Source organism: Oncorhynchus nerka, linkage group LG8 (assembly GCF_034236695.1).
Source record: "Oncorhynchus nerka isolate Pitt River linkage group LG8, Oner_Uvic_2.0, whole genome shotgun sequence".
In the NCBI taxonomy this organism is placed as follows: domain Eukaryota; kingdom Metazoa; phylum Chordata; class Actinopteri; order Salmoniformes; family Salmonidae; genus Oncorhynchus; species Oncorhynchus nerka.
Window position 1 is genome coordinate 42234728 of NC_088403.1, and position 13597 is coordinate 42248324.

Below are 13597 nucleotides of genomic sequence, written 5' to 3' on the forward strand. Positions count from 1 at the left end.
AGACAGGGACAAACAGGAAGAGAGCGAGAGAGGGAGGGAGGGAGGGATGAGGGGAGAGAGACAGGGACAAACAGGAAGAGAGAGAGAGAGAGAGAGAGAGAGAGAGATTGGGTTTTTGAAGAATGTTCACTTCGCAGTGATCCATTGCAAGTTGTGGCCAGGGTCTCTGTGTAAGTAGCCTAGGTAAGCCATAGACTGTGCCGTTTGTGTTCTCCAGGAGCAGAAGAGGCAGATGGAGCAGATGAACAGACCACAGATGGCTGAGTGTCAGCAGGGGCCACCGTTTACAGGTACGGTCAAACAGTGGTGAAAAAAGTACTCTTGTTGTCATTGAGTAAAAGTAAAGATACCTGAATAAAGAATTACTCAAGTAAAAATGAAAGTCACCCAGTAAAATACTACTTGAGTAAAAGTCCAAAAGTATTTGGTTTTAAAGTATGCTTGAGTATCATTAAGTAAATGTAATATACTACCTATGTGTCAAAAAAAAAAGTATAAATCATTTCAAATTCCTTCTGTTAAGCAAAAGGGGCTATCTTCTCCAAACTAAGTGTGTGTGTTTAGTGAGTCCGCCAGATCAGAGGCAGTAGGGATGACCAGGAATGTTCTATTGATAAGTGTGTGAATTGAATCATTTTCCGGTCCTGCTAAGCATTCAGGACAGTACTTTTAGGTGTCAGGGAAAATGTATGGATTCCAGTAACAATCTTGGCTTTCAATACCACCAGAACACAGGCAGCGTTCCAACTCAACATGAAATGAAATCAGAAGTATGGATGTTCTCAGCCTTACTCTCTTCTCCAACCCTGTCTCCCCTCTCTAGGTGGTGGTCGGCCTCTCCCCCCAGATTGTGGTGGTGGCGGCGGAGGCTACCCCATGGGCGGTCCCCAGCTATCCCACGGAGGTCCGCTCCCTTCTGGGCCCGGCCGCCTCTCCCTTCCCCCTGGCCATCCAGGCCACCCCGGACCCCCAGGATCTCTCACCCAAGTGGGCCGCCCAATAGGAGGCTTCATGGGTGGGCCTCCAGGTTCCAAGCAGTCCCTCTACCACCCTCCACAGGTAAGATAGACTTTGCGCATTGGCCCTGCATAGCAGAAACTTGTCTATCTCAAACAAGCCAGTAATTGTTGTGTTTTTTTATGTGTGTTTCCCGTGCACTCTCCTGACTTTCCTTGCTGTTGTCTACAGGTGGGTGAGTTTGTTGGTGCCGGTGGTATGCCAATGAGACAACCACAGTTACCACACGGCATGATGGGAATGGGCGGTCTGGCTGGTCCTCCAAGGCCAGGGATGCAGCAGCAGGTGTCCAGGACAGGGATGACAATAGGGGGGTCGGGGCCCGGGTCGGGGTTACCACCTGGTCACCCCCAGCACCCACAGCATCTACGCCAGGCTCTGCATCATGGTGGCGGAGGGGCGCCACTCCCACGAATGATGTTCACCGCCCAGCAAGCTCATCAACAACAACAACAACAACAGACTGCAATGTGGCCTCCGCAGCAACAGGGGGGGATAGTGAACGCCCTGCAGCAGTGCATGCCTTGCGGTGACTCCCACATGGACCAGTCGGCCAATCACCAGCAGCCGCGTGGGCATGTTTTTCCTGGAGGGGGCGGGGCCTCAAACGGAAGTTGCAGTCAGAACCCTAACGCCCAGTTTACCCAGCAGGCATTGCGGTCGGGGATGCCCGGGGGCAGTGGCGGTGGGAACAATTTCGCCCCCCACCAAGGACCTCCGTCGTTACCCTCCAACCAGGGGGTCGGGGTGCCTTCCTTACCTAGCAGACTGATGCAGAAGCTGGGTGTCTCCGTGGCAGGGCAGCCCCTACCCTCCATGGTCCACCAGGGGCTCCAGGCCGGTATGCGACCCAGGGGACCCCTCTCTGCCCTGGCCGGGATGAAGCCCGGTCCTCTTGGTATGATCCACCCAGGCCACGGCATGGCCCCACCAAGCTACCCTGCCTCTGGGGCCGCCATCGCAAAACACCCGCATTCTCACCCACACCAACATCAACACCCCCATGGGCCTGGATATGGACCAGGACAGGGGAACCCCGGACACAAGCTACCCCCATATGAATACAGTCAGCAGGGGCAGAGCAATGGGGGGATGGGGGGTAGGCCGGGAGGAGGTGGAGGAGGAGGGGAGGTAGACTTTATTGACACTCTGGTGGGGTCCAATGAAGACTGGCTGAACAACCTGACTATGATAGACGAGTACCTGGAGCAGAACTCATAGGAGGGGGGTCAAAGGTGAGAGATTATAGTTCAGGGGTTAGGGGTCAGTTTGTTGACCTCTCAGCTGTATAGAAGTGATGTGGTTATGGGGTGTGACAGGGAAAGGGTTTATTACAGGCTTATGAAGATTTATAACAAGGTGTGTACCTTTCTAGAAGCTTCTACCTGAGTGGACGTTTTTGAATGAATGTGATTGGTTGTGTCGGAGTGATGCACTACAAAGCCAACCAATTCCCAGCCGTCCAACCCAAACTTCAAACTCCCACTATACCCAAAATGGTTCCACTCCCCCACAAGTCCGCTGTCCGATATCATCGGTTGCCATTTTGGAAAGAGGGAATGGCCCTAAACGGAACACAGGGAACATATGGATCCTCATAATGCTGGGAAACAGAAGCTGAAGCTTACCTCCAAAGAGCGAGCAGCAGAGTAGTAACCTAGCGTAGCAGGAGTAAAAGAGCGAGATGCTCCACATTCTGGTCCTGTCAAGAAAAACTCCACCGACAGTACATTTTATCTTCTGCTGTTCGACCTATCCAGTAAATGTGGAGGAGGAGTGAAGATGGAGTGTCGCCTCGTTAACGTCCTAAAGCGGAAGTCGCGTCACAGGCGTATTTATCTGGTTTTAGTCGGTCCGCTGAGGGTGGCAGAGTAGTGGAGTCCAAACATTTTCATTGGCTGTTTCTGTGTCTGTTACTCGGACAGTGGACTAAGGAAGTTATTTGAAATCGTCTCCCCTGTAGGGATTTCTCCTAACAAAGGGGATAGGTGTATAAAACACACTGTGATTGGATGAAATCAATGTCCTCCAGCATGCAATTGGTCCAATGTTTTTCAGTGCAATGTTGTGGTCTGTACTAAATTGAATTTTGTTTCAAAGTATTTTGGTGTGATTTGGAAGCACAGCGAAAAATTAAGATTCCAGATTAACCAATCCAATTAGCTCCTGCTCTCACATAATGTCTTTGAGCCAATAGAATATGAATATACAGGGAAAGACAGCCAATCCCTGATCAGTTTGGGGTAATATCTATCACTGATTGGCCAAAGGAACTACAGAGATGGTCTGCCATTGTTTCCATGGTAAATTGTCATCACTATTTTGATCGTGAACGGGGGAGTGTGGGGGCTTGTACATAGTAAACTATTTTGTCAAATATGTTTTTGGTAAACTGTATCATACACAAAAGAGAAGTACACATATTTATACTTCTTTTCTGCAGCTTAAGTCTACAGATTCCCTTTGTACATAAATTATCCCAAAATTATAAACAAACACACGTAAATGCTGCAAAAAACATTGAAATTATAGCTCACAAAATAAAATCTGTTTTACACTAGAATAACCTTATTGTAATTTGTTTGAAATATGCAAGACAATACAATTAGTGTAGTTTTTTTCCAGTAATACTGTGTATTACAATGTTATTACATATTTGTTATGTTTTTGACATAACTCGAGTCCTGGTACCCCGATTGCCAAGGCTTCTTTTGAAAGTGGATTTTGAACATTCAAAATACACACACCATTGCAAGATACTGTTCCACACACACACACAGACCTACACACACACACACACACACACCCTCTCTCACTCTGGCAGTGCCCATACCTGTGAGGTCAAAGTTCATCATCTTGGTCCTTCTACTGTACTGTAATATCTTTGTTCACAGGCAATATATCCATAGACTTAGACATTGTCAACATTGCATAATCCAAAACAACAATATAACCTGTTTGATCTGTATTACCATATCACAAAGGTAAAGAACACAGCCTAACTTAAAGTGGAAGCCACTATCATAGAATCACCACACTCTATAAAGATGCATTAGTCTAGAGTCGCCTCTTCTCCTTGTCTCCTTTCCTTCATTCACACAGATTTGAAAGAAACGGACAGGTGGCAAATAAGGCTTCCTCCATACTGCTTTCACATATCCGATGTCTATCCTTTCAGATTAATGCTGATAAAGGGGAGACTAGGAAAGGAAGTGTCTGTAAATTATTAGGATGCACCCCCATTACAGTTTCTGGACCACACAGGCTGGTGGACAATGACTTAAAAAGCCATGAAAAGAGGTTAATCGACTATCTGTGATTTTTTTGTTGTTTTTTTTGTCTTGATATTTTTTGTTGTTGATTTAAAATAATAAACTGTATAAATGGGAGAGAAAAAAAATGTTGTCTGATGTTTTTATTCCACATTGGTCTTGCCCAGTCTCTTGTTCTGGTTTTCCTCTTGTTTTTTTTTTTTAGGCTTCCCTTCTTTTTCCTGCCCAAAGTATTGCCTAGTTTAAATTACCATGTCTAAACAGCAGCCTTCCACTCCCTCTCCTTCTCCCTTTGTCCAACATGCATCACATTGACACCCATTCCACGTCCCATAATGTTAGTGAGTAGCAGCCTCAAGATGTCATTCTAATAAGAACGACACAAAGAACCTGCAGAACATTCTGGATTCCACACACAGAACACAGAAAGCCTTCAGAAAGTATTCATACTCCTTGATTTTTTTTCCCCCCCCCAAAAAAATTGTGTTACAACTGGAATTTAAAATGGATTCAATTGAGATTCTGTGTCGCCGATCTACATACTATACCCCATAATGTCAAAGTGGAATTGTGTTTTTTGAAGAGTTTACAAATTCATTAAAAATGAAAAGCTGAAATGTCTTGAGTCAATAAGTGTTCAAACCTTTTGTTGTGGCAAGTCAAAATAAGTTCAGGGGTAAAAATGTGCTTAACAAATCACATAATAAGTTGCATGGACCAGTAATAGTGTTGAACATGATTTTTAAAAGACTACCCATCTTTGTACCCCACACATACAATTATCTGTAAGGCCCCTCAGTCGAGCAGTGAATTCAACCAGGGAGGTTTTCCAATGGTTCGCAAAGAAGGGCACCTATTGGTAGATCCGTTTTTTAAAAAGCATATTTTGGAATATACACTACCGTTCAAAAGTTTGGGGTCACTTAGACATGTCCTTTTTTTTGAAAGAAAAGCAAATTTTTTTGTCCATTAAAATAACATCAAATTGATCAGAAATACACTAGACATTGTTAATGTTGTAAATGACTATTGTAGCTGGAAACGGCTGATTTTTAATGGAATATCTACATTGGCGTACAGAGGCCCATTATCAGCAACCATCACTCCTGTGTTCCAATGGCACGTTGTGTTAGCTAATCCAAGTTTATCATTTTAAAAGGCTAATTGATCATTAGAAAACCCTTTTGCAATAAGGCACTAAAGTAATACTGCAAAAAATGTGGCAAAGAAATTAACTTTTTTATCCTGAATAGAAATAGAATACAAATCCAACACAACACATCACTGAGTACCACTCTTCATATTTTCAAACATGGTGGTGGCTGCATCATGTTATGGGTATGCTTGTCATCGTGTCATCGACAAGGACTAGGGAGTTTAAAAAAATGTTTAAATAAACGAAATAGAGCTAATCACAGACAACATCCTACAGGTTAACTTGGATCTCTCTGCTTTCCAACAGACACTGAGACAAATTCACCTTTCAGCAGGACAATTACCTAAAATTCAAGGCCAAATATAACCTGGAGTTGCTTACCGAGACGACATTGAATGTTCCTTAGTGGCCTAGTTACAGTTTTGACTTACACGGGGTGTACAAAACATTAGGCTCACCTGCTCTTTTCAAGTGAAAGCTATGACCCCTTATTGATGTCAGCTGTTCAATCCACTTCAATAAGTGTAGATGAAAGGGAGGAAACAGGTTAAAGGAGGATTTTAAGCCTTGAGTTAATTGAGACATGGATTGTGTATATGTGCCATTCAGAGAGAATGACTGGGCAAAACAAAATATTTAAGTATCCTTTGAATGGGGTATGGAAGTAGGTGCCAGGACCACCGGTTTCAGTGTGTCAAGAACTGCAACGCTGCTGGGTTTATCACGCTAAACAGTTTCATGTGTGTATCAAGAATGGTCCACCCCCCAAAGGACATTCAGCCAACTTGACACAACTGTGGGAAGCATTGAAGTCAACATGGATCGCAGTCGTGGGTGAACAAGGAGCACAGGAGGGGACCAAGCATGCACCCCCGGGAGGCCCCCGTGCCAAGGAACAGATCTGACACTGCCCACCCCAACCACATGGGGGCGACCATCAGGATGTCCAGGATCCAGCTGCAGAGGGAGGTGTTCAGTCCCAGGGTTCCCAGCTTAGTGATGAGACTTGAAGGCACCACGGTGTTGAATGCTGAGCTCCAGCCAACGAACAGCACCCTCACTTAGGTGCTCCTTTTGTCCAAATGGGAAAGGGCAGTGTGGAGTGCAATAGAGACTGCACCATCCATGGATCCGCTGGGGCCGCACACGAACTGTAGTGGGTCCAGTGCTTCTGGGACCATGGTGTAGATGCAAGCCATGACCAGCCCCCCAAAGCACTTCATGCCTACAGACTTGAGTGCTACGGGGCGGTAGTCATTTAGGCAGGTTACCATGGCATTCTTTGGCACTATGGTGGTCTACTTCAAACATGCAGGCACTACAGACTCAGTCAGGGAGAGGCTGAAAACGCTTGCCAGTTGGTCAGCGCGTGCTCTGAGTACCCGCCCCCAGCAATCCGTCTGGCCCCTCACATCCCACTCACATCGGCTGCGGCGAGCGTGACCACACATTTGTCCGGAACAGCCGGTACTCTCATGCAAGGCCCAGTGCCGCCTGCCCTGAAGTGAGTATGTGTGTGTTTGTTTCAGTCTCTCTCTCTCTGTGTGTGTGTGTGTGTGTGTGTGTGTGTGTGTGTGTGTGTGTGTGTGTGTGTGTGTGTGTGTGTGTGTGTGTGATTTTTAGCAACCCCATTTAGTTCATAGAGATCAAGCTAACTGACATGCATCTATTTGGTTGCTTCATGGTTGCCTCCACCATTCATGGATAAAAACCTCACAGGAAATGTGAAACGTATTTCTGGTTTGTGTGTCTGTGTTACAAAGTGCAGCTGTAACCGTTCACATGTAAATAAAAAACCTCACTGGAAATGCTGATGGAAGTAGGTATACAGCAACAGCCTATCTATAGCAACACCCTGGCATTTATATATCTAAAGCGTATCAGTTCTGTTTTTCTACACTTCTCACTGGTGTGTGTGTGTGTGTGTGTGTGTGTGTGTGTGTGTGTGTGTGTGTGTGTGTGTGTGTGTGTGTGTGTGTGTGTGTGTGTGTGTGTGTGTATGTTCAGTTATAGACCATACAGGCACCTGGTTGAGATTCCACCATCTTAGGACCGTTTGTCTAAGTCTGCAGATGTAGCCTTTATTAGGCTAACCCAGCGGGCAAAACTAGTTGAAATTACATCATAATGCATATAAAACTAGTTATAATGATGCCATTTCAACCAGTTCTGCCTATTTTGCCCGCTGTAAAAAATCCCTTTCTGACTAGGGGCTGGAGTTTTCCATTGGTCAGGAAAAACTCCTGGCTGTAACTATATTCCGTGGTGAAGTTTCACCTAGGTAGATATTTAAGGTCAGCTTCCCCTTCCCCAATCCCATTAGTTTGAAAAATGTCAAACTGACCCAATATTAGCATCTAAGGGCAACTTCTCCCTGCTCTCTTGTATATAATTAGGTCCAGGGGTGTTTTCTGACCAGACCAGAAACAAGTCCTGGCCCTACTATGACATTTACCATACAAACCTATGAATATACAGTATACTATTTTTACTGAACACAAACACATTACATACAATACATAGGTCTTCTCTTTTGGGTCAATACTCCTTCCTGATTATTTTGGGAGTCATGGGAGCTGCCAAGACAAAAATATAGTATGTTCCCTGATAAACTGCCAAAGGCTTTTTGCCCTGCCTGGTTTCCCAGTCTCTCAGGAAATCCAATGTATTTCATGCAACTGGACACAGTTTTGGGCACCGGCACAGAATAGCCGTCGTCCTCTTGATCCCTGGTGTCGGCAGCTTTCAGATTTTTTATGGAATGCATCTCGTCTGTGTCTCAATAGTTTTAACTAGCTTCCTTTCCTTGTATCATTTCCCGTTTCCATAGTTTCCTTTCCTTGTGTCTTCATAATGGTTCAGGTTCATGATGGTTCAGGACATGACAGGACAGGTGAAAACAGTGTGGATGAAACCAGTCCTTTTAATAATCACTGAAAATAAAAGAAGATGAGACAACCAAACCGAGCAATTTTATAGTATAGTGACACAACCCATGTTTCAAGCAGCAGCACAAGCAGGAGCAGAAGCAGTGCCGGTTGGCTTCCTTCTTATGGCTGAGATCCCGTTAACGGGATCGATATGACGACAGCCAGTGAAAGTGCAGGGCACCAAATTCAAACAACAGATATCTCATAATTAAAATTCCTCAAACATGCAAGTATTTTACACCATTTTAAAGATACACTTCTTATTAATCCCACCACAGTGTCCGATTTCAAAAAGGCTTTACAACGAAGGCATACCATGCGATTATGTTAGGTGAGTGCCAAGTCACAGAAAAACACAGCCATTTTTCCAGCCAAAGAGAGGAGTCACAAAAAGCACAAATAAAGTTAAAATGAATCACTAACCTTTGATGATCTTCATCAGATGACACTCATGGGACTTCATGTTACACAATACATGTATGTTTTGTTCGATAAAGTTCCTATTTATATCAAAAAATCTCAGTATAGATTGGCGCGTTATGTTCAGTAGTTCCAAAACATCCAGTGATTTTGCAGAGAGCCACACCAATTTACAGAAATACTCATAATAAACATTGCTAATAGATACAACTGTTATGCATGGAACTTTAGATAAAGTTTTCCTTAATGCAACCGCTGTGTCAGATTTCAAGAAAGCTTTACCGGAAAAAGCACACCATGCAATAATCTGAGTACAGCGCTCAGAGACCAAAACAGCCAAACAGATATCCGCCATGTTGTGTGGTCAACAGAAGTCAGAAATAGCATTATAAATATTCACTTACCTTTGATCATCTTCATCACAATGCACTCCCAGGAATCCCAGTTCCACAATACATGTTTGATTTGTTCGATGAAGTTAATAATTTATGTCCAAATACCTCCTTTTTGTTAGCGCGTTCAGCCCAGTAATCCAAATTCATGACGTGCGAGCAGAGGAGCAGACGAAAAGTAAAAAAGTTCCATTACAGTCCGTAAAAACATGTCAAACGAAGTATAGAATCAATCTTTAGGATGTTTTTGACATAAATCTTCAATAATGTTCCAACCGGAGAATTCCTTTGTCTGTAGAAATGCAATGGAAAGCAAGCTAACTTTCACATGAACGCGCGTGGTCAGCTCATGGCACTCAGTCAGACCTCTGACTCATTCCTTTGTCATTCCCCCCTCCTCACAGTAGAAGCATCAAACAAGGTTCTAAAGACTGTTGACATCTAGTGGAAGCCTCATGAAGTGCAATATGACCAATATTGTTACGGAGTCTAGTTGATAGGTAATCGACTAGCCGGACTGTTCCCCGGACTCCAGTTGTAGGGATTTGTACAATGCACAAACAAGGCTATTGAACCTGACATTGGTGTCTGTCTTTATTCCTTTATCTAACATATCATACTGAAACATGGTATCAGAAGTGGCTCGGAAAACACGTTTGTTATTTTTTGTAGCTAAGTACAGTATAGGCGCAGTTACGTTCCATATGCGAACACACGCCGTTTCCTACTCACAACACTGATGAACTCGTTGTTAGCTGCCTAGCTAGCATCACTACCTACGTCGATGACTGAAGGCAAAGAAATCTCATATTCCATTGCTATGGCAGCGAACATTCCGCCACCAAATCCCATGGTTCTCACAGGGGACTGGAATACTAATTGGGACAACTTCAGGGATGAATTCGAGGACTATGCGGTGGCGACCGGTCTACATGAGAAACCCAACGAGGTACAAGCTGCAACTCTGAGGATTTTAATGGGCAGCGAATGCAGGCATATCTACCGGCACAATCTCACCCTCACAGCACGACAACAGTGTGATGCAAAGGCTATATTGGATGCATTGGAGAATTACTTCAAACCCGCCAGAAACGTAATTTATGAGCGGTTCGTTTTCGGAAGCTGTAAACAGGAAGAGGGTGAGTCAGTACACAACTTTGTAACCCGTTTGAGAGAGAAATCCGCCACTTGTGAATACGGGAGATTGAAAGATGAATTGATTCGTGACAAAATAGTGCTGGGAATTGCAAATGAGGATACACGCCGGCGTCTACTGAGAGAGAGAGACTTAACATTAGTAACTGCCATTGAAATGTGCCACACTGCTGAAGTCACTGACATGAGAATGAGAGCAATGGGAATCGAAACCCCACGCTCCAACGTTGATACCGTTCACGCTGTTGCTAGGCAGACTAAACCAATCGAGGCAGAGCAATTCACCACGAACGGTGAACACAGAGAGCCCCGTAGCATGTATACTGTGGAAATACACACACACGTGGCAAAGAGCACTGCCCTGCCTACGGAAAACCATGCAGAGCTTGTGGAACTAATAATCGTTTTGCAAAAGTGTGTCTCAAAAGCAAAAGAAGGGTGAGTGAGGGCAAGATTCACTGTGTTGATGATGTCACTCAATGTTCAGAGCTGAAAAGTGAAAGTGACATTTACATGCATGAATCCATTGGGGCTGTACACTCAAGAGGGAAGAAATGGTTTGTGACACTACGATTACACAACAAGCAACAACAATGTCAACTGGATTCTGGTGCTACATGCAACGTAATGAGCTACAAAGACAAAATCAATCCGGCACCTGACACACATCTATTGCCCAGCGATACTAGACTAAAGCTCTATTAAGGAGAGCTAATGAGCTCTATGGGCACCTTTGAGACCGAATGTGTTATTCGGGGACGCAAACACAAGCTGGAGTTTGAGATTGTAAAAACCAGTCAACATCCTCTCCTCTCAGGCTCTACATGCGAACGCCTGGGACTGATGCAGTTCACTGTACCAAATGACCTGCACATTGTGGATCATGTCCAGCATGGACCCCTGTCCAAACAACAAATACTCAGCAGATATGACGATGTATTCAACATGCCCGTTGAATCAGTGCCTGGGGAGGTACACTTTGAAGTGGATGAGAGCATCACTCCAGTCCAGTGTGCTCCTCGCAATGTGCCCATTGCAATGAAAGTGGCTGTGACGGCCCAGCTGGACAAGTATGAGGCCGATGGCCACATGACATCTGTGACTGAACCAACTGACTGGATCAGCAATATGGTCATAGTGAAAAAACCAGACAAGCTGGTTTTTGGTATCTGAACCAAGCACTGAAACGATCCCACTACATCATGCCGACACTAGAGGATGTCCTCTATAAGCTTCCCAAGGCCAGGATTTTCACCTTGGTGGATGCCCGAGATGCATTCCTTCAATGCAAGCTGGATGAAGAAAGCAGCCTCATGACTACCTTCTGGACCCCCTGGGGTCGGAAACGCTGGCTCAAGCTCCCGTTTGGTGTCTCAGTGGCGCCTGAGATATACCAACGTAAGCAGCACGAGTTACTGGCTGGGCTCAAGGGCATTGAACCCATCGCCGATGATGTCCTGATCGTAGGCTGTGGTGACACAGACGAAGAAGCAGTACGCGACCACGATGTGAAGCTCCTGGCACTGATGGAGCGCTGCTGATCAGTTAAGCTTCGCCTTGGCCTGAAGAAGCTGCAGTTCAAGGTGAAAGACGTCCACTTCCATGGCCACATTCTCTCGGCAAAAGGCCTGAAGCCGGACCCAGACAAGGTCAGAGCGATCCTCGACATGCCAAACCCGTCTGATGCAAATGGAGTACAGCGTCTCATCGGCTTTGCAAACTATCTTGCAAAGTTCATGCCACACACCTATCAGCAGTCTGTGAGCCTCTGCGCCGGTTGCTGGACAAAGACACACCATGGCACTGGCTACCCAAGCACAAGGCCGCAGTGCAGGAGATGAAATCTCTGGCTTCATCCATGCCAGTGTTGCGCTACTACGACGTCATGAAGCCTGTCACAATCCAGAGCGACTCCAGCCAAAGGGGACTTGGATGCTGCCTTATGCAGGAAGGCCAGCCCGTTGCGTTTGCCTCGAGAGCGCTCACCCCCACCGAACAAAACTATGCACAAATTGAGAAAGAGTGCCTCAGCATCGTCTTCTCCTGCCAGCGATTCCATCACTACTTATATGGGCGAGACCTGGTCATCGCTGAAACTGACCACAAACCACTCATTGCCATATTCAGTAAACCTCTCCTCAACGCACCCAAGAGGCTTCAAAGCATGCTCCTGACTCTGCAAAACTACAGCCTGAAGGTCATTTACAAGCCAGGACCAGAGATGTACATCAGCGACACACTGAGCAGGGCAACAACACAATGTACAGGCAGAGGCACTGTCTATCAGCGGCAGGCCATCTGTTCGCTACAGCAGGAACAACAAGATGTTCAACAGATCAATCAGGCAGACTACTTAAACGTCACAGATCACCGCCTAGCCCAGATAAGGCAACACACTGACAAGGACGAACGCCTACAGTCACTGAAGTCCATGGCTCTCGCAGGTTGGCCATACCTGAAAGAGGAGACACCTTTCACAGTGAGAGAATACTGGACCTTTCGAGATGAGATCAGCGTGCAAAATGGCATCTTGTTCAAAGGTCAGAAGGTCATTATTCCCAAATCACTACGTCCAGAGATGCTTATCCGCATACACTCCAGTCACGTTGGAGGTGATGCATGCTACCGCCAGGCTCGTGAAACATTATACTGGCCAAACATGCAAGCAGAAATGAAAGACTTTGTCAGCAACTGTACCACATGCAACGAGTATGCTCATGAACAGCAAAAGGAAACCATGATGTCACACGAACTGCCCACAAGGGCCTGGCAAATCGTCAGCATGGACTTATTCAGCCACAGACAAAAGGACTATCTTCTCATCGTTGATCACTACTCTGACTTTTGGGAAATTGAACTGCTCCCTGACTTGTCTGCAGAGACGGTCACAAAGCGCTGCAAGGCGCAGTTTGCAAGGCAAGGTCAGCCTGACAAGGTAATCACGGACAATGGCCCACAATTCACTGCACAGTTCAAGCGTTTCGCCTCAGAATGGGAGTTTGACCACGTGACCTCCTCTCCAAGACACCCAAAAGCAAATGGCAAGGCAGAATCAGCTGTCAAGATTGCAAAAAACCTGTTAAGCAGGGCCTTGCGCGACAGCAACGACCCATGGAAAGCGATCTTACAGTGGAGGAACACACCCACCGAAAACATGGACAGCAGCCCAGCACAACGCCTTCTGTCCAGACGTCTGAAGACTACCATCCCCGTAGCTAACAAGCTACTTGAGCCCTGCGTCATGGTTGGCGTCAC

General features: G+C 45.7%; 1 protein-coding gene across 1 annotated transcript in view; it reads left to right on the forward strand.

Annotated features, from left to right (window-relative positions):
• Nucleotides 1–2251, forward strand: part of LOC115133277 (trithorax group protein osa-like) — a 116781-nt gene extending 114530 nt beyond the window's left edge. The window contains exons 4-6 of the mRNA XM_029666350.2: nucleotides 218–290; nucleotides 824–1059; nucleotides 1189–2251. Coding sequence (XP_029522210.2) covers nucleotides 218–290; nucleotides 824–1059; nucleotides 1189–2238 — 1359 coding nt within the window. The 3' untranslated portion in view covers nucleotides 2239–2251. The remainder of the gene's footprint in view (nucleotides 1–217; nucleotides 291–823; nucleotides 1060–1188) is intronic.
• Nucleotides 2252–13597: the final 11346 nt, after the last annotated feature.